Source organism: Gymnoscopelus microlampas, assembly GCF_963454915.1.
Source record: "Gymnoscopelus microlampas genome assembly, chromosome: 13".
NCBI classification, from domain to species: Eukaryota; Metazoa; Chordata; class Actinopteri; order Myctophiformes; family Myctophidae; genus Gymnoscopelus; species Gymnoscopelus microlampas.
In genome coordinates this window covers 36,620,786-36,642,992 of record NC_139950.1, presented here as the reverse complement: position 1 = coordinate 36,642,992, position 22,207 = coordinate 36,620,786, and the positions used below count along the sequence as shown (strand labels likewise).

General features: G+C 41.7%; 1 protein-coding gene across 2 annotated transcripts in view; it reads left to right on the top strand.

Moving 5' to 3' along the window:
• The window catches only part of ttc27 (tetratricopeptide repeat domain 27), a 157,482-nt gene that overhangs the window by 84,657 nt on the left and 50,618 nt on the right, over positions 1–22,207 (top strand). For both annotated transcript variants that reach the window (XM_084076719.1, XM_084076718.1), the window contains 2 exons: positions 234–347; positions 10,125–10,220. In XM_084076719.1, coding sequence (XP_083932845.1) covers positions 234–347; positions 10,125–10,220 — 210 coding nt within the window. The remainder of the gene's footprint in view (positions 1–233; positions 348–10,124; positions 10,221–22,207) is intronic.

Genomic DNA, 22,207 nt, shown 5'->3' with positions numbered 1-22,207 from the left:
CTTACATAGTCATGTTTGGGACTTAAGTCTAATCAAACCCAAATATCCTGCTTCTTGAACCAGTGAAGGTCAGGTTCATGTCATAGTGAACCTTCTGACTTCTCAACTAGTTGGTTTGTTGGGGCAATGAATATCAATTACTTTGAATTATCAGCTGTGCATTTGATAAGCTGATTGGGCATTTCATCTTTAAAACCTTATTCATTCTTCTCCTGTGTTTTTATTTTTTGCAGTGTATGCTGTCTCAGCCAAAGTTTTGGGCGGTAGAGGTAACAGCGCTTTGCCTCAGGACCAAGCTGGAGAAAGGCAGCTCCCGACGGGTAGAGAGAGCCATGATGCAAACCCAGGTAAGAAGCTGTGGGTGGCTTGCATTTTTGTATCCTGTCAATGTTCACGTTGCATTCTTTTCTTATTATGCCATTATTCCACGTAATGCTCTATTCCATGTCGAGCATTGATTTTGAAGCTCACATAGAGGCAATATATTTCATATTTGCAATGCTGAGGTGATGCTCATAAGAAGGGGGAGCGTGATGTACATTTTGTTTCCATAACATTGCTCACACAGAGACCCATCATCTTGGACTAGCAGCTCTGTATTTGTCTGTGTTTTAGTCTAGTATTTTGCCTAATACTTTTGCATATATCGCCGTGGCCATCTTGAATGGCTCGCACAGCAAGAGCTGCAATCCTCAAAAATAAATTCTCTATCTTCAAGCTTGCTGGAAGACATTTTAGGTAGGGGGGCTGGGGGCTGTCGACAAAATGTACTAATGTATGACATCTTTTTTGTTTTGCGCTCACGCGTCATACAAAAGGTGCACCTTATACCTCCATTAGGTGCATTGTTCACAACAAAGCCAGATGCATAATAAACTAATACACTAACAACCAAAACACTAGTTGCACAGTAGCACCTTGCAACGACAACAATCCCACGTTAGCCTGAACAAACAATAACTGCACAGCGGCAGTATTAAATAAAGCCATGTCTTACCTGGAATTAATTTACTTAACATATCCTTGCGTTCCAGTGTGCTGCTAATGAAACATCGCACATGGTTCTGTTACTTTACTCATGCATTACAGCTAGATGTGTTTTATGACTATAACTGGAGAATTAATTTTCTGACATGGCAGCTCAGGGAGGCACAAAACAGCATTGAACAAACATCTCAATCTCTTTGAACAGCCCCCTCGTTTGTGGATGCAATGCAGTCAGAAATCTGGCCAACCTCATTGGCAAAGCCCAATGTTTTTCAAAGTCAGACTCAGCTGTAATTCCAGGCGTGATCTGTTGAACTGTTTTTGGAGTTTAAGCTCATTCATTGCTTAAAAGTTTAGACTGGCAGCAGAATGGGATCATTTCCCTTTGCAGTTTGTAACCTGTATGATATGAGCACTAAACAGTAAATAGACACAAGGTTGTGCAGCCCCTCTTGGTCAAATGTTAGTCTTAGCTCCTTTTTGACCAGATCCAGGGCTTCATAGAACTGACGTTTCCAATGTGCATACTCCTGAGTAAATTATTTATTTATTTTTACTTGGCATCTAAAATACTATTCTCACTCTCTCTCTATTTGAGCCGCTACCGATGTCAATTGCACAACCGTCTATGGCAGTGGTTCTCAACCTGTGGTTCAGATAATTTTGGGGGTCCCCAGATGATTTGCTTAAAGTGCAACATTGTTTTCTCACTCAACAGTAAACAAACAAACATGCAGTATACAGGGTACCTGCACATTTCTAAAGTGACAATTTAAGGACTCTTTAGACCTTTTTAATCAAAATGGTTAAACACTGGCCAAATTGTCAAATATTAGAGGCAGAAATTGTGAAAATTACAGATCTACAACGAGAGGCGTTGTGAGCATGTAGATCTGCTGTTTTCACAATGGAGCCGAGTTAAACAAAATGTAATGCCTCAACTCCTACAATTCCAAGTGCTTGTCAGGGTGGGGGGGTCCCCATTTCAAATATGATTATTTCAGGCAAAGCAAAAGGCAGTTTGAAAACCTGTTGAGCCAGAAATCGTGATTGGTCAGCTGATAAAAAGCGGCCCACGTCATATGCACATTTATCAAAAAGTAACTATTCTTCAACTTTTCCTTTAGGCCCCGCCCGTTTCCGCCTCATGGTGCCGCTATAACAGCTCAGAGGAATGCACTACGTTTTTTTTTTTTTTTTTTTTAAAGGAGGACGGTATGCTTATTCAGGTTCAATTCTACTGCTGAATCTTTGATGAAGACACATCGCCCTCCAATGCTCAGCTGTCCTATTCTGTGATCAATGAGTTCTTCTTCAAAGTACAAATATATTTTGGAGAAGAACTCAAAGGAGTGTTTGGCTCGAGAGTTCCATACTGAATTACGTAGTTTTGACTTTCCAAATGGGAAAATATAACTTTCTCTTGCCCCCATACTGTGTCTATACCTGTAACCTCACCCAGTGAGAAGGGACAGGGGTTGAAGGCTCCTTGTAGACATGGGGGGAGTGATTAACGTGGGACTGGCAAATTCCAGATAAACGCCCCCCCTCTGGTCCCTGTGATAACACAGGATGCCAGAGAGGGGGTTTCCTCATAGGGACGGAGCTGCTCATTACTTTTCACTTGATGTTCCCACTCCTATTGGTGGCCATTTTGTGTCTGTTCTCGCCAGTAACAGTTGCTGCACTACTGTTATGCAGATGATGATATGGTGTTTTGTTGAGTCCAAGTATGCATCTTGAGCCGTAAATCATTTCACAAGAACATGAAAATGTTCTGGGTTTACCTGCAAATTACAACAGCAGACACGGCAAGGAATCAGGGAACTTTCCACCCACAACGAAAGAAAGAAAATCCAATTGAAAACAAAGGATAGGCTTCAATCTCTGACCACTCAGCACTGTATACTGTACAGTGGTTGCATTTTACACAGCACCTGTTTCTCTCTCTGTCGCTCAGTCACATTAAAACTCATTCTGTGCCACATGACGTCTAAGACGTCACGTGGCCTGACGCCCTGAGCGCCACATGACGTCTAAAATGCCACATGACGTCTCAGATGCAATTCGGCTGTCCCTTGGTACATTGGCTACTAACGTCAAACAGACAGCAAAGAACCTGGGTGTCTTTTTCGACAACCAGATGAACTTTGAGTTCCATGTTAAAAAGGTAACTCAGTCATGTTTCTTCCATCTGCGTAACATTAATAAAATAAAATCAATTATCACGTCTCAAGACCTGGAAAAAATCATGCATGCATTTGTCTCTTCCCGTCTTGATTACTGCAACGGACTCTACACCACTCTGAGCCGTGCGTCACTATCCCGACTTCAACTAATACAGAACACGGCGGCCAGAATCCTCACCAATACTAATCGCAGAGCACACATAACACCAGTATTAGCCGCACTTCACTGGCTACCAATCAGGTCCAGGATAGATTTTAAAATTTTGTTAACCACCTATAAAGCTCTACATGGGCTAGCGCCACTTTACATTACTGAGCTATTGCCCCCTAAGGAAAATGTGAGGTCCCTCAGGTCCTCTGATAAAGGCCTCCTGAAGATTCCCACGTCCAATCTAAAAACAAAGGGTGATAGGGCCTTTGCAGTAGTTGCTCCCACTCTGTGGAACGCCCTTCCCCTGGCTTTAAAACATGCTGAGTCTGTTGAAAGTTTTAAGAGAATGCTTAAAACACTGCTGTTTCGTAAGCACTTTGTCCTTTGAAGTTACCTGACTCACATAGGTCAACTATTTTGCTTTTGTATTTTGTTTTTATCTTTGCTGTTTTGTACTTTTCACTATTTTTTACTATAATACCCTGTTGGTATCTTGTTAATTGTATGTATTTTGTGTTCCACTGTACAGCACTTTGTAACACTGTTTTGAAAGGTGCTTTATAAATAAAATTTACTTACTTACTTACTTACTAAAAGACGTAATGAAAAAATAAAAAAATAAATAAAAAAATGTTCAGAACCCAAGATATCATGATTTGAAAATATTCTGCTCCATTCACTCTTTGTTTAACTTCTTACTGAAAAAGGCTGTATCTCGGCTCCTAAGCACTTTTTTTTTAACAATGAATTTTGGCTGTGGCACTCAGAGCCAAACTTCCATAAATAAGCTGGGCACTGAATGAGTTAACACCACATGCACAAAAGTAGGATTTGTGTGCAACTTAACAATAATAATAAACTTTATTTATATAGCACCTTTCATGACATGAATGCAGCTCAAAGTGCTTTACAGAGCAAACAAAAAAATACAAAATAAAATAAATCAGAAGTGCTTTACAGAAAAAGCAACAATAATTCACCAATAAAGCTGAAAGAAGAGCAAAAGCAAAAAACAACATTAAAACTATTTAAAATAATGGCATTGAAATAATGGCCAAAACAAAAAGGCAGTGAATCAAGCAAAACAGTGAAGACGTGAATAACAACTCAGCAATTTAGAAAAGGCGTCTCTTAAAGCATACAGAGTACAGACACTGTTCAACTTATCCTTCTCTACTTGAAGGAAAAGACGGTCTGGTTCCATTCACTCGTAGCACATTTGAAGTTGTATGTACCGTGGCCTTGATTGCCTTTCTAGAAATGAACCCACTATATTGCAGTGTTGATCAAGTGAAATACAAGTGAAGGAGAAGTGCAGCTGCACATGTTCATAGCCGCGGGAAGACCTTTTAGGTTAGGGGTGCGGTATGCGCGCGGAATTTTTGCGCGGTTCTGGGCGGGTTCGGTTCGTTTTTCCCCCAGTTTTTGGTGTCTTTACTTTGGTTTTAGGGTTAGGGTTAGGTTAGAGTTATGTTATTTAATTCATATTTTTGCCTGATTTTACCGATTTATTATCAAAAAATATATTATTTTTTTTTGATGGGGGGGCGGGTACCTGGGGGGAGGGGGGGCGGCCGCCCCCCCCGCACCCCTACTTCCCGTGGTACTGCACATGTTAGGAGTTTTACTCCTGTAGCATACTAAAAGAGAATTCAGTCCATTCGAACAAGAATACAAGTTCAATTGCTTGTAGTAACCCTAAAGAAGATGTTGTTCAAAACATTGGTTTGTGCTCGCATCAAGTAAGAACACACAGTTCATTTCACCCTAATTCACTCTCTCCTCTTTCTCTCCATCTCCATTCCACCTGCAACTCCGACCACTGGTAAAGTGCATTTGAACTTGAACTTATAACAGGGTACGTCCTTCTCTTCATCCATATTATTGCCGTTTAAAGATGATGATGTGTACTTATCAGTGTGTACTTATCAACATCTCTCTGGCAACAAGGAACCACTAGTGATAGGCATCTCCTCCAATTTTGGGGTTTTGAGGAGTGACGGGGTGGAGTCGGGATGCCGGTGACATCACACAAGGCTCAGGAGCATGGTGGCAGGGTATCGGGTGTTGTCCAGGTGTTAGCGATGGGATTTGCATGAAGACTACCGTAGTCTCACATACAGTACAAACCTATTCATTTTCAGGTAATTCCAAGCGATCATACTGTATCTGCTCTTCCGTCCCGTGGCAAGAAATGTCACAAGACATGCTGTATAAACCAAGTAGACGAGTGTAGGCAATGGCATGTCACCATTTGAGCTTGTCTCTGGGAGTAACCCCTTAAGAAGACCTTAGTCAAAATGTTGGTTTGTGCTCAATAAAAAAATATATTCTGCATCATGGCTAAGAGCTGTACGACTTCTCTCTTTTAACACTTTTAACTTTTAACCGCAATACTGGTGTGCGCTCCTTATCTTTTATTTGTGTCAGGGAGTAAACATGAAAGCTTTCCATGCTCGTGTGTCTTTTAAAAGTTTTCTTATTATCGACATGCTTTAATAAATTATGTTGCAATTTTGAGGAAAAGTCCATGATTCCATGAGTATCTTGGAATCATGAAGCACTGTTATGAATCCTCTACTAGTTCAAACCCAGGCAAATGTTTCATGTACTGAGAGTTTATACAATTGTGCTTCCGATCCAATTCAGATTAATACTTTATATCAGTGAAATTCCTTTTTTTTTAAACAAAAGTCAGCTCATGTTGTTTCATGCCTCGATAACACATTAGTAAAATAGATGTGGGCGCGCCCCCAACAGCACATTATGTTTTTCACATTGTTTGGAAGGACCCTGAAAAGAATGTTTTTAATATATTATTTTGATTCATAGAAGATTTGCCAATGACGCATCAAAGTGTAAACAAATAGCATTTGGCTCAGCCCTAGTAATTAGTCTTCTCTAGTGTGCTCTCAAGCAAACTGGCTTTTACCATTTGCAACTAGTCAACTGGAAATTCCATTTCCTCACGAGGTGGCAGTTCATCCCAATGAATAATACTCAGCCTCCCTTCTTCCTACGCCTTGGGATGACCCTACAACCACCCTACAACTAGCTAGTTTAATCTGGAAGCCCACATGCCAGTCAAAACAATGCATGGCATGCTAAAACGTGATTTCTTGGAAAGCAGGCGGTATTATCCCTTAAACTCTGAGATGTGCTCTGCATAGTCGTCCCTGACTGTGGAATACAACACTGCCAAATATCAATGGGGTGATTGACATATCCCATTTTAACCCATTCAATCCGGGAACGCATACTGTGTCATTTTAGATTTTTTTGCTGTAACCATTATTTTATACTTTGGGCTATTCAAAAATAGCAGATCTACAAGCTCATAGCGTGGCACCGAGTGCTGATCTATGAGCTTGATAATCTGCTAGTCTTTTTAGAAATCATGAAAAAATTGTGAAATCTATGAATGTATATAGATTTTAAAGCAAACATTTTGTATTCAAATCTTTGCTTCTGGGGATTCTACAAATGTCTTCTAAATCCGAACAGTTTTTTTTTTTAAACTCATGTTATATATCAGTGGTTCTAAAACTTTTTCCATGTCAAGAACCCCCAAAATGATATGTATTTGTCTGCGGACCCCCCATCTCAAAGTATTTGGTTCCAGGGACCACCAGTGGCAAAGATTTGAGTTAAAACTATTCAAAGATTTGCACACATTTTCACGATTTTAAAATAAATAAATAGCAGATCTACAAGCTGCCGCGCTATGAGCTTGTATATCTGCTATTTTTGAATAGCCAAAGAAATCTAAAATGACACAGATGCGTTCCCGGTCTAGATGGGTTAAGGGGGTGGGCCGGGGGGGGGCAGGAACACAGATAGAATATTTTATACTGGAGCATCAATAGGCTCTGTTGCCGAGAGCTCATTCCTTCAGTCATGACAGCTGATCAGCTTTACTTCAGTGAAGGCCTTCAGTTGAGCACCGTGCTGAGGATGTCAACTGACTGACGCGAGGGAAATGTTAAGAACGCCTTCATCTCTTCAGAGGACTTAAGTCATAGATGCCAACTACATAGTTAACTTTGTAATAAATTAAAAACATAGATATATCATGCCACTCCACTCCTCCTTGATTAAGTACTTTTTACGACTCTGTTGGTGGAACACTGCCACCAACGTTTCAGGCCATAATTTGTTCTTGATTTGATTTATTTGAAAAAGTAATTGCCACTGTCGTACATCCAATTATTCACAACTCCAATTTCTGTACAGTCGGCCATCCCTCGTCTCAGACATTGTAAAAAATGATATCAAAACCGCTAAACAAAAAGTTCAACCGCACCCCCATCCTGTGCATAACATAAAACAATAATTAGAACCGAGGGAAACCTTCTATATCCCAAATAAAACATGTTCCTTTATTTATTTTTGTATTTTTATTTCTTAATTTAGAGTAGCCAATCCCCCCTCCCCCTTTTTCTCCCCAATTTCGTCGTTATGCCAATTCATTCCTCCCCACACACATTTCTGTGTTGTCACTGCTGTTGTATCCTACTGACTCACCTGCCAGTGACGAGCCCCCACCGGGAGAACGTAGGGCCGGTTTTAATGGGTTAAATGGAAGTATTAACTAACTTTAAACGGTTGACCGAGTGCTTCCACTGATGCACAAGGTGTGTTTCAGAGTAATGTTAGCTCATGGTAGTCAAGGTCTAGATTGTCTTCTTTCTTTTTTTCCTTCTCAACCTCGACTTTGACCTGGAATTTGCCAACTATCCACTTTACCGTCCAGGACCAAAAGGAATTAGTTTGAGTCGTATTTGCAGCATACAAGTAGTCACCAGAGCACTGTTTCAGGTCAGTGTTCATCACAGGCCATGTTATTATACAGGCACTGGAGCCAGTAGATGCGTCTGTTGGGATTCCAAACTAGATCTCGCAGGGCTAAAAAGAAATTACTTATTGATCCTATCTCGAATGGGCTGCCTTGATGTTGGTTGTTGGTTCCCTTATCACTGTGTTTTGTGTCTGTGTTTATAATTTATTTGACTCTTTTGTGTGTGTATGTGTGTCAACTTGTATGCAGGGCTGCAACCGCCGATTGTTTTCTTAGTGTTTATTCTATCGATTACTGTTTTGAATAATCTTAAAGCGTGTTTTTCTTTTATTGTCACTTTTTTTCAGCCTTTTCTTTTCTGCCTTTATTGATAGTACAGCGGAGATTAATCAAAAAACACGGTGAGAGAGATAGGGGTCATACAACAAATGTTCCGCCTGGCCTGGGAATCAAATCAAATGGCTTTAACCACTTGGCTATCGGTGCCCCAAAGTATGTTTTATATATACGTTTTAATATATCAATTGATTGACTAAATTGATTAGTCTAATTGACCAATTAAGTCCTATTTTATAATTTGTCGTACAACGGTGTCGCACACTGCTGCTATGCTAATTTAAAAAGGATTTAAACATTTTCGGGGGGAAATTAAAAAAGAAAGAAAATTAATCGACTAAAATGGATTATTTTGATTAACTGTTTTACCCCTACTTGCATGACTGTGCTCTCTATCTGACTGTCTATATTACATTTGTATCTAGAGAGGAAAATGAGATATCATTATATTGTCACTGTGGCTCACCACTCAGTATTCAGCCCCATCTTCCTATCCCGCAAGATTGTCTCCCATTACACGTTTAGTTAAATTTCCCCTTAATTTCCCATACATGGAGCCCCATCACATCTAGCACTGCTCGGACTCCATCCACTGCTCATAATTAAACGTTTGTATCGTAGGCAGTCTGGCTCCAAAATCTCATTATAGGAGACATGGCCCTGTCTGCGTTCCCCCCCTTGATAACACCACTAGCCTAATCACAACCGCCGCACCTCGCCACGTCTGGGAGCGGTTGCATAGCGCTGCTTCATGAGCCATGGTATTACCTGCCTCAAATTTTTAAATTAGAACACTATCTCCCTATCGCCATGCACGTCATAACGGCAAGTCAGGCCCGACTTTAGGCATAGATATTAGACAAATATTCTTTTGAAAAATATAATGATGGAGAAAGGCGCTGTGTCACAGTGCTTTACCACGCCGGCTTGTCCTTACACAAGGAATGTATACTTAATTGCGCAAATACCAGCGTGCATTGAAAATCTGTTCTTTCCTGTGTGCGACGCGATGCACAGCCATTATAAATCGGGTGTAATAACAATGGCGCGACAGTCAGCTGTGGCTCATTGACAGGGCAGGCACCCTGCAGAGACACTTTAGTGGTGTTTATTGTTTGCTCCTGGGCGCCCTTCAGCAGCGTTCATTGAGCACCTAACGACCCTCTACGTGCATTGTGCAACTCTGTCAATAACCCAACGATTGAGATTAACTGCAGAGATCTCAATTAGGTATTGGGGGCTTGGAAATGCCAGTCACGTGTGTTCTGCAGTCACGTCTCAATCAGCCATTTACGGGGAATCAGGGATCGAAGTGAGCTCTGTAAACTTTTCTGTTGTTGGCTTTTCTTTTCAAATGAGCATCTGTAATGGTTTGAAAACGTTGCCAAGAACTGGACTTAACATGCAGTAGGCTTGTGTCGTCAAGGCCATAACATAGCTATAAAATTGCAGTGGATACTTTACTAATTCCATAAATAAATTATTTGGACTCTGATCTGAGTTTTGCAGGGTTTTTAATATGATGAAGTTTCATATTTTTAAGCAAGGTTTTACTTTGTAAGCAGGTTCACGTATTTGAGTGAATAATGCATGAGTCGGATGCAGCTGTGAATCTGAATACTCGCCATCAATTGAAGTTTATGACTCTTCTTTCCCCCACCAGACTATAGCGGATCACTTTGAAGAGAAGAGCTGCTCCGTGACTGAACGCCTCAAGGTCTTCTACTGCTGTCAGGCTCCGCCCAGGTGGGACATCCAGGTAACGCCTCCCCCAATTACACCGCCACACATAATTGGTTCTTGTTTACTTTGACACACCTGATTGGTTCTCTGATTTATGTTGATGATTATCTTTATTTACACATTGTTACTTGAGACTATCACGTATATCTGTTATATGAAAAGGTCTGTGACTCACAGCAAGCAGTTCCAATTTACCATCGCAGTGTCTGTACGCAATGTGGGGAAACTGTTGCTTTTCAGTTGGTCCACTGAAGAGATTTAGTGTTGTTGTGCACCTGAGTTCCATTAGTTGCCTTGAAACCCTCTACCACCTGTCACCCAACGCAGACAACTGCTCCCAAATGTTGCTTTGGCAGCTCAGTAGAACTCACTGTTTATTTCACCACATAAAGTCTGGGTATGGTGCCATTGTTAGCCGTCCCTGGCCAAAGACACCACCACCCTTATCTACCTCAGTGCTCTGTTGACCTGTGGCCGTCCCCAGGTCCTCCACTTGGCCATGTAATGTGATGATTCATCATCACCAAGGGTAAGCATTGGGGGCTGCTCAACTTCAGTGATTACCCGCTATCCATCCGTGGCCCAATTTAATCTCCACTTGGCATTCAGACTGTACATCTGTGTCAGGCTAAATAAATCATCCTGTTAGTGGACAGAGAGAGCCAGAGGTCGCTCTGGTGATCTGGACTGTTAGACACAGACGAGTACAGTCCGCCTTTGTCCTCCATCAATCGGGCAGACTGCTGGGTCTCCTCAGGTTAGCCAAGTGCAAGGTTGACAAAGAGGTGTGTGTGTGTGTGTGTGTGTGTGTGTGCGTGTGCGTGTGTGTGTAATGGAGAGATGTGTGTGTGCGCAAGTGTAGTGAATAAAATACTCATGCCTAACTTAATGTCAGGTGGTGTGTGATGGGTGTTTTTTGTGTGTGTTTGAGGAACTCCTAGAAAGATGTCACGGGTCTTTACTGGGCTGTCTACATGTGTGTTTGTTTCGTCGTATACAGTAAATTCCTCACAAATGTTACTCTCAAGAGTTAACAATGAGGATGTTATTGCGTAAGCACTGTTCCTGCCACATATATCCAGTGTCTCCTCTCCTCGCTCCTATAGAAGTGACGGCTGCCTGGCAGGTCATTTTTTTTATCACGGACCATTTTTAGCTCGGTAAAGTCTCCAGTGTTTTTCATCTGTTTAGAAATGCATTGAATGAACGCCGTGGTGCGTACGCCCACGTTGTTGTCGTATCCTGCAACCAAAGCTCCTGCAGGTGTAATCCGCATTCCTAATGGAAGGTTCCGTGAGTTTTAAAACCTTCACAGCTTCCTCCGCCATGCTCTGCCTCCATGCTAGCACACTGTATCCAGGAAACTAAATATCCTTTAAAGCCTAATTTATACGGGACAGGTCTCGATTCATCGCATTGTCGGCTTGCAAATCAGTTATTTTCCTCGTGCAATACCGTCCCGCAACGAAGTATGTATTGTTAGCTTTGAATATATACTTGTGTCTTTAATCAGACCTACTGAAATGCAAAATCACAACAATTGCTCTAGTTAGACCAATTAGTCACACCTCAAGGAAACCACCAAAGCAGAAGATGCGGAACTTCACTAGAAATAGGATTACAAGAGCTGTAAAATGTACTGATGTTGCAACATTTCATTTTACTCGATTAATTCCACAGTGTTTCACTCCCTAGTATAAGAAGATAAAATGTACACAATCAAAGGCACGGTGTCATTTGGCAGCCACAGATTCATGAGCATGAATACAGAGATAAGCTATAAAAGAGATAAGCTATACGTGTGTATCAGGACAGACACGAGGGCACTACAGTGGACTTGGGTAGAAAGGACAGTTAAGGGACGTAGCAGTGTCTACAACCAGAGGCAGGAGAGAGATTTAGGCACGTAGTGTCAGAGATTGGAGGAGAGAAGCAGAGGCATCGGTCGGGGAGGAGACATCGCCCAGGCGGCATGTAATAACTGAGAACAGCAATAAAGCTGGAATTGAAGGCCCTCTATTGCTTCCTGGGGAATTGAACGCGCGAGCAAGGCAAGAGGGGAAGGGGCTGCGGTGATGCATTTTCTCCACGCTAGAGAGAGGCGTGCCCTGAATGCAACAAGGGGCAAAAGAGCTGCTGCTAGTGTGTGTGTGTGTGTGTGTGTGTGTGTGTGTGTGTGTGTGTGTACACATGTGCATGTCAGGTATGTGGGGGGTTAGTTGTGTTGATATTCTTCAGATATTTTCTTTGTGATGAATAGCTCCATTCATTTCTACATTTATTTCCAAAGTTTGCTTCCTTCAGTGTTTATTTATTTTTATTTTTTTGTGTATCCCTCTGCACATCTAAACTCATGCACTTAGAGAAAAGACTAGGCAAAGTTAAGAGAGAGCGGCTGTGATTCATTCGTTGTATTTTGCTTCTCTGGTACATTAACCACTTGCAATCTGGCATGTGTTGCTATATGCAACCTAAGGCTGGGCAATACCTAGATAGTGTGATATATGAGACTTGGCATAAGTATTGTCTTTTCATGGTTTTAATCACTTAAACCTCATTTTGTACTTGTACAAAAGTTTTTAAACAGTTAGCTAAAATAGCCCATCTACATACAAGGTCACAACGTGCTGCGGCGTGATGCATTGTGAGCTTGCAAATCTGCTATTTTTGGAAACATTTTAAAGACAATTGATATTACAGTCACAGTAAGACATTATTGTCACAATATCGATATAGAAAAGAATATTTGATTTTCTCCATATCGTCCAGCCCTAATGCAACCTCCTCCTCCTGTTATTCAAGGTGACTCACAGGCCACAATCTGAAGGCTTCTCTGGTAATTGGAGGTAGAGCAAACTCCTATACTACAATACTGTGCTCCATGTGTGCTGTCATCTTCTGCAGACGTTTTGCTGTTGTCGTTATCTCCTGCCTGCCAATCTTAAGCCATGTCAGATGACATACTGTACAATAGGTTAGCAGGCAGAGGAATAAATTCACGTTTTTGGCTCCGTCATTCCCCAGGCAGGGGATGGGATTTGTCAAACACCAGGGCAGGTGTGCGTGTGGGTTGTGTGTGTTTGCACACGTGCATGTGCACCCAGGTGGCATGTGCACGGGAAGACATTTATTGCACTACGACTCAGTGGTAAGCCAGGTGAACCACACTTGGCTGGTACTTAGTTTCAAGGCTCAAAAATGAATAGCCATAGTAGCCAATGGAATTTTACCCGTTTGCTTATGGTGGATTTGCAACATGAAGGGATGCATACGTGTATCGCCTTAACACCCATTATTGTATACAGTGTATAAACCTTGTTTATAAACGTCAATGTCAATGTCATGTTCCTTGAGAGAAACTTATATTGCATGAGTTTTAGCAGTCAGTCCAACAATACAATAAAAAATGTATTTAAAAAACGCTATGAATTCTGTCAATGAAAAGTGGTCCAAATAAAAATAATGCCTCCAGTAAATCAATAAAAAGTGCGACTGTGACCCTCAGAGGTCTTAGTAAAAATCATCCCAGAGGGATAGAGTGAAGAGACTGGCTTGCGAGTCTAATACAGGCGTACTCCCATCCAAGTAGGGTGCTCCAAAAATAAACGAAGGTGAATCATTTCTCCACATGCCTTGTTTTTTTGTCGACTAGGGTCGACTTACTTGAGTGTGAAATTTGAGCTTGATTGGTGGATGTGTAGAGGTCACCCTGGACTTCACACAACTTAGCAACAACCTACAAACACCCTAACAACCACGTTGGGAAAAGTTGGCAACACTTTGAATCAGAGCTCTATAAAAGTGTGTCATAGCTTCCTTGGGGTTTTTCACAAGGGTAGTTCATCCATTTATGCTTATCAAAAGGTGCACCGCACACCGGTCCTTGTGAGGTGCCAGCCAACGGAATAAACACTAAATAATAAAAGAGTATAGCCGCACACTCGTAACTGCCGATGCAAATTTTATTGTGGACACAGAGACAGAACGTTTCGGACAGACAAGCTGCCTTATTCAGGGTAAAAGAAGGATGGGATGTGTGACATTAAATACCCGGATGGCATATGTTATATATTTTTTATATTTAAATTGTGGAGGAAAAATCTCTCCCTCACTCCCTCTCTGTCTCTCTTGTTGACTGTCCCTCTTCACTCCCTCAGTCGGTGCTGCGCCAGCTATCTGTGGATCATGGATTGGCAATTCATGACACACACACACACACACACACACACACACACACACACACACACACACACACACACACACCTTGTACAACAGCATGAATTAACAGGAATGACCACGCTGGATGCATATCAATGGTCCATTGTGTGACCTGCTAAGTACTGTAACATCAGTGGGTGTGTGGGTCCAATTGTTTTGCAACACAGTAATGCCGTGCAGCGTGTGCTGGGTGGCGTTCGCTATCAAATTAATGTAAATCTTTCCCAACACGATGGCCGCATGAGTAGTAAAATCAAGGGCACTTTCTAACGGGTGCTCTGCATTTCTCAGAGGTGCTCGGGCAACGAAGCACTCGCAGGTTCGCCGTCTGTGTGCGCAGGTTCTTTACCTCTGATTTTATTTTGGCAAAAGAATATAACTTAAACCCAGGATATACACATAAGCGTAATAAAACACCTGCATCACCCGGGTGCCTTCAAGAGCACTGAACTCACATCTTTAGACGACCTCCTATAGCTGCCACTGTTCTGATCAGTCACTGTTATGATGAATAGAAACATGGTATTAGGGCAAACCCCGCATGAGTGTGCCAATGCTTATCATACTGGGTTTGGAGAGCATGTGGTCGATGTTGACCACGTGTCTCGTGTCATACAGTCAGTTAGTCCATTGTCCAACCGCCCACAGACTGATTGACTCCCAGTGTGTGAAGCTTATCAAACGGCTTCAGAGGCAAGGTGGCATTGTTGGCTGAGCTCTGAGCCAAATTCAAGGGGTTTTATTTGCCACTCACTCATACAAGTATGTGCAGTGAAATGGTGGTGTGAAATGCTCTGAACACTGTAAAATAAGCAACATAATATCTTTATACTGTATTATAAAAACAGGCTATGATACAAGTAAAAAGAAAGTAAACAATTAAAAAACTTTAGCAGCGGATACACTATATACTGTATGTATGTATGTATGTGTGTGTATACACACACAGTCCAATTTTTCAAAAGCGCCTAATTTATTTGACGTTTTAAACAATTGTGTGAAAACACAAAGAAAGTTGGAATGGGCAGTGCTTTAGAGTGTTTGGGTATACATAATGTTAAGGGCCATCCACACCAAGTACAATAACTATGCTCTAGATATATATATATATATGTTTCACCACTGCCATCGTTATAGTTGTGATGTTGACTCTACCATCCACCTGAGTGGATGGGTAGAGGTGGTATCTTTAGAGTTATAATTATAGTGCTTGGTTTGGACGGCCCATTATCCATGCTGTAGTGTTTCTGTTTTCTTTCCTGAGCAGGGCTCTGACCCCTTGTTCTTCTACTGTATCACATAGTGTGGGTTTATAGGCTCCAGGCACCTTGGTAACACTCTAGTAATTGGATACCTGAATGTCACAGCTGCAGAAAAAAAAGGTCTACACACTATAATTAAGTGGAGATTACCAGCCTTACTATACTATCCTCTGCTTACATTGAGTTTGCATTTGGATACAGGTCCCCTGATTTATAAGTATAGGTACGTTTTATTGTGTTTATACATGACATAAACCATACATGACCAAAAATAGAATTGGCACATGCATGGCTTTAAATGAAATTACATTTCACGTGTCTGCTGTTTGTTGGTAGATGTACAGTACAGTATACTGTATGTGTGGAAATGTTTAGTTTTAGGTTTAGTTAGTGAGCCTTTAGTTGAGGCATGCCTGAAGCTGGACTCACACATAAGGATTTTTTCAATCTTAAAATGATTTTGAAATTTGGTAGCATCACACACTACAGGATAATCTTATAAGATTCTCTCATCAGATTATCTTAAACATGCACACACTACAGGATGTTAAAATAATGGTGCATCACACACTACAGGATTCTATTAAGATTCTTGGGGTTTCCCGAACGCAGCACCTTACATCATTTCATCTCACATGATCACATGCGGAAGCAGCAGCAGATGTAAATAGCGGTTTAATTTGTAGTGGTGGCGAACATTTGGGATATGTGTGAGTCATATACAGTGTTTGTTCTTCCCACATATCTACAAGCATCAGCTGTCGGAACGCACCACTGTTGTTTTGGACCGGTCTCCGTGCCAAAAGTCCACTCATTCACGTCACGTCTGTCTCCTTGTAGACTGTCTCTCTATCGGTCGTGAGTGACTCCCGCTATGCCGTTCCACTCGGCCAGTAGCGATCCAGATAAATATCAAACATGTTTGAACATTCTCGGGTCGGCCCCAACCGTCCTGTGAGTAAGTCAGGAGGCTTAAGATTGGATCTTTGAACCGCTCACTCTAGAGGATAATTATGCCTGAGATTCACTCCCGATCTAGGCTGGGGTACCGCATGCCACCCGGTACTCTGGAGGTTCTTTTCTGACCCAAAATCACCCCGATTATCTTGTAGTCTTATCCCAGCTTAAGTACCCACCACGGGACTCCGGTCAAAGAGCATACAGGACTCAGAGATGACTCAGTGATCGCATTTCAGGGTTTTCATATGATACGGAAATAAATACATAAATATGTGGATATAAAGTTGAATAAATGAATACAGCTGTTCCTAAATAATACTATAGGGAATATGTGTACTGACTAGTTAGACAGTATAGATGCATATTACACTACGGAATGCATACAATGCACACACCTTACTGTGCACTCAGCAACATAATGCACATAATGCATAAATGCATGCTTAATGTTTTTGTTTTCCACTTTAGGTTAAGGCCTCATGAAACACAAATATTATAAGGGAAAGGTAATGTCATGAACCAAAACCATTAACTTAATTTAGCAAGCTCATATGTAACCTACTTAGCCAAAGATCTTTAGCATTGCAGTAAACAAGAAAAAATGAACTTTCAGCCACATACTGATATCAATACGGACATCATGAATTATTACAACATCCTGTAATGATAATGCTCTGTATAAAATAAACAATCAACTCACTTTGTCAAGAATGCATTCTGTCGTTAGGATTGAATCTAAATCTTTCCTAAAATAAAGAAAAAATAAACTTGGCTATGGGGAATTTAGTACAATGTGTGTGTACATGGATGACTGATAAATAAAAAGCGTTCTTGTGGTAAAATGAGATTGGTTAATTATCCACCTCTAGTTACTTATGGGTATGAGTACAATAGGGATTCCGCATGTGTGAGTTTTTGGCTGGACCACAACAGTGGGGCCAGCCCCATAAACGTGAATGTCTCTGACTGATTCAGTGACTGAATGACTGAGCCACTGAAATTAAAACCACTGGTGGGTGCTCTTTCAAAAATGATTCCATGTGGCTCCACAGACTCCATTTGGGTTATATCCTCAGTGCCCTCAGAAGGCAAGCAATGGTGTATCTCCATCACTCACCTTGGCATAGTGGTGTCACACTTTCTGTATCCGTCATTTAAAATTAGAAACCCTCTAGCATTTCATACACGGTCCAGCCATATGCTAGGTTTTGACCTGGTGTTGTTAATTAGTTAGTTTATAATGTATATAATGTAGGCTTCTAATGAACATGCATTACACCTTTGTATACTGTATGTATACATCATTTACTTCATTATACTGTATTTCTCAATCATGTCAGATTTATTAATGACCTCAGTTTTTCCTCCTGCCTATACCTCTCAGGTCCTTCTCTCTGAAACTCCCTCACGCCGAATTAACATCGACGCTAGTCCATGACGCTAAGCACGACACTAAAGCAAAGCGTGTCAAAGTCTACGAGTGACAGCTGTCAACGTGTGTGTCTGCTGTGAAGAAACAGACTGTAGGACAGTAGCGCATTTTTAAATAAAAGATTGAAACTAGCAGCTGTAGATGGGAAAGGAATCGATATTGATTGACTACATGACCTATTTATTGGGTAAAATGTATAGATTGTTTACAAACAAGCTGTGAATGTCCTGCAAGGAGTCCGTCTGTATTTCGCCACCCCAACTGCGCCGCTGCCTGGGCAGAGAGCAGCTGGTGTGCCGTTCAGACCACCCACGAGTCGTGACCGCACCTGCTGTCTATCGATCTGTAACTGCTATAGTTTAAAACTTAAATATTCCCTATGTGCAAACAGCACTTTGGTTCTGTCAGTTGCTAGTGGTGTTGAGTGATGTGTTTCTAGTCCACGGCCAGCAAGAGCCACGGTGCTCAATGATCAGTGACCAGCTGCATCCAGCAACAAAGCACACAGACACAGGCAGGAGAAATACAGGAATTAGAATCTCACCTCCCGTGGCTTGTTTGTAAATTATTTATACATTTTAGGCATTAAATACGCCATGTAGTTGCATGCCCGAGCTTCATTACTTGCACATGCACAGCTGCTAGTTGCAAACGTTGATATACATTGTAAACCTTGATATACATGATATACATGCATATATATATTTGTTTTAGCTCTTGCTCATTTGATTTTCCTATTTGTCTCATCTGTTTAAGAAAGTAGGTAGCTGATATATTGCACTTTTACCATACTAGGTATACTCTTAGTTACTTGTTCTAGAAGAGAATGCACTTAAGACTTCTGGTGATTAGTAGTTTCCTTGCCTACCTATGTTGAATGCACTTATTGTAAGTCGCTTTGGATAAAAGCGTCTGCTAAATGACTGTAATGTAATATACAAAGTCACAACTTCTACAGCATCCATGGGAAGGAAGGTACCTGTAGAAAGCGATATTTATAATCTTAATATAGAAGCATTGTCCTTGCATCACAAGGACAATGTTGTTGTAACTAAGAGATTTGCTATATATATATATATTATATACACAGATTGACAATAAAAAGAATCCGTCCGCACACTGCTGAACTGCACGGTACAGGAGCAACGATTTATTCAAAGAAGCAATGTTTCGGGCACTGATGACATTCAGCCATATATACAGATTAACAGCTAAAAAGAAAGACGCCACGCTTTTTGCTGTGGAGCGTCGCGACGCTGAGCAAAAGCACGGAGACGCTCATTGCATAGATTTAGCATTGAAACTGGCTAAGGACTAGTGTTGACACTGGTGGTCTGAATTGGGCGGTGGTGGTCCCTTATTCCCGTCACTCATCCCTGTGTCTCAAATCTCAAAATAAATGTTTAGGAAAATAGAACGAGGTGAAGCGGCTGCAATGTGATTGCTGATGAGCAGCACCGTACTTATTTGCAAGTCTGGAACATGCCTCCTGTCGAGAGAGGCAGAGACATAGAGAGGGTCTGCGTCATAGTGACCTGGGGCTGAAAAAGAGCTTGATTATACTAAGAGTTTGAAGGTGTCATTAGCATTAGGTTTAGCCAGGTAGCTGTGTGCATAGACTGCATACAGTATTATGTTAGTGTTTGGGAAAAGGGGTAGAGTGTGGAAGAGGTTTGTGGCAGTGACAGAGCCACGGTTTCCAATGTACAGTACCGTGTGTTAGCGAGCATGCATTCGCATGTCCCTGTATGAATTAGTATGTGGGTAGTAGAGTGACTGGCCATCACCATCCCAGAGTTTATTGTAGAGATCTAGTCGCCTGGAGGCTTGGCTTGGCAGCAGCCACTGCTTGCCTGCTGCCGGCAGCATGCCAGTGCTATTTGACAGTGGGGATTTACTTGGTTTAGTGGCCAGCTGTAGTCCAGAGGTTTGGACAGTACAAGCACCACACAATAGCTGTGTTTATGTGAGCTAGCTTGATTTAGCCTTGAATTAGTCTGTGTGTATGCGTGCTTGCCTGTGTCTGACTGCATGTGCACCTGTATCTTTCCTGCCCTATGCGCCAACCTGAATTTGTCCTTCTTATTGGAGCGAGCAGGGAAACCAGGTCAACTGATCAGTTTTTCCATTTCTTCTGCAAGTAGTTTGCGTTGACATTCTCTCTCACCCACACGTTGCACTGTTACCTTTCTACACCTTTCCCTCTGTCTCTCACTGCCTGCCGTTATTGCTCTCACACTCTCTTTTGTTTTTTTATGGCGTGTCTCAGAGGGGCTGTCTAGGAGAGTGTGTGGGTGTGTGCGTATATGATAATAATACTTATAATATGATAATGCAAGAGACCATGTAATTCAATGCAGTGATATCCTATGATTTGATTTTCATTGGAACTTGCATATACTGTACATGTCAAAAGCCACCGTACTTTACATACTAACAAGACTAAAGGTCCAGGATCAAAGTGGTGTGAACTATTCATCATTCTGTAGTTATTGTGTGAGAACAGGATATAAACAGAAGGAAAGAAAAGAAAAAACACAGGATAGAAATGAGTATGTATAATATACTATTATGTATACTAGAGGTTCATGCCGCTACGCAGCCTTCAGCCGCACAGCCAATCAAAACTATATGTGTCGGGGTCTTTCTCAGAGTACCCGTCTGTGTCCCTTTAATGCCCATATATGGATATCTCTGTATCTGTCAGTCCTTGTCCACTTTATGCCCATACATGGAGATCCCTGATGTCATCAGTATATGCCCATATATGGGCATATCGGTTGGATCGGCGGTTCTGGACAACTGGATATCCATATATGCCTATATAATGGATGGACATATCGGCGATTCTGGACAACCGCATATCCGAACGACTTAGCGGTCATATACTGTATACTGTCTGTATACTGTACGGCATATTGTATATGCTGTTACGGCCATTAAAACTGTCTCGAACACCAATGGCAATAATATAATGATATAGGACAGAGTCAGGTCTCACTTGTAATGAATTTGTATTTTATATTCAGATATTCTTATTTGCACATAACAAGACAGGCTGTCAGTAGCGTTCGATAGTCCAAGATACCGTCCAAGTGAACTGTTAAACTACTCGACTGCTGCTCAGACTGAGAGATGCGTGCTTTGTGATACATCATGCGAGAAAAAAATCTTGAATAAACGCGCCGGGCCACAGCAGTCCCTTATATAGGAAAAGAAGGGTGGTACCCTGCTGCTGTGGCAAAAATACAAACAAAATAAAATGATCGGCTGGCCAAAATCAAAAGTGATGAGTCTGGTGAGCCAGCGCCCCATATACTGCCAAAACAAAATAAAGAAACTAAACTAACCAGTCAAATAAAGTACTTACTACCACCAGGCCCATCATAACTGAACTGGAAAAAAATACGAACTAAGGGAACAAAAGGCTAAAGTTTTCAGCTGCGGTGCAGGAGAGAGGAGAGAGAGTGAAAATTGGAAACAGCTCCTCTTTATAGACTAAGGCCCTAATGAGCGCATGAGGGACAGCTGAGCATCCAGAGCAATCACGATGAAGCACAGGTGAGTGTCTAGCCATGGACGAGCCAACAGCCAACCAGCAAGGCAGTGTAGACCAGTGGTTCTCAAAGTGGGGTCCAGGGACCCCTCAAGGGACCCTCAGAGTTCCTTGAGGGGTTTCCAAATGGACCCTTACAGGTCTGTAACTCTGACCGTGTACAAATGGAACCAAATGGACCCTTACGGGTCCATTTGGTTCCATTTATACACTGTCAGAGTTATGGGGGTCCTTGAAATTAAAAGGGTTGAGAACTACTGGTGTAGACACTAAACAAGAGGACAGAGAAACATTAGTGAACAAATAAAACAGAAGTGCTATAGAATGAGGTGAGTGCATAATATGCAAGCACATAACATATGCAATTGACCATAATATATGCGCATAGCGGTCGGATCTGTGGATATGGACAACCGGGTCTCCATATATATGCCTATATATGGGCCGTATCGGGTTTGTTTATGGTTATGTCTGAGTCATAGTGACATGGCCGTGGTCTGCCGGCCCTCCCATTAGCCAATTTTAATCTACGATATAGTTAGCACATGTAGTAGCAGGTATGTACATGGACATGC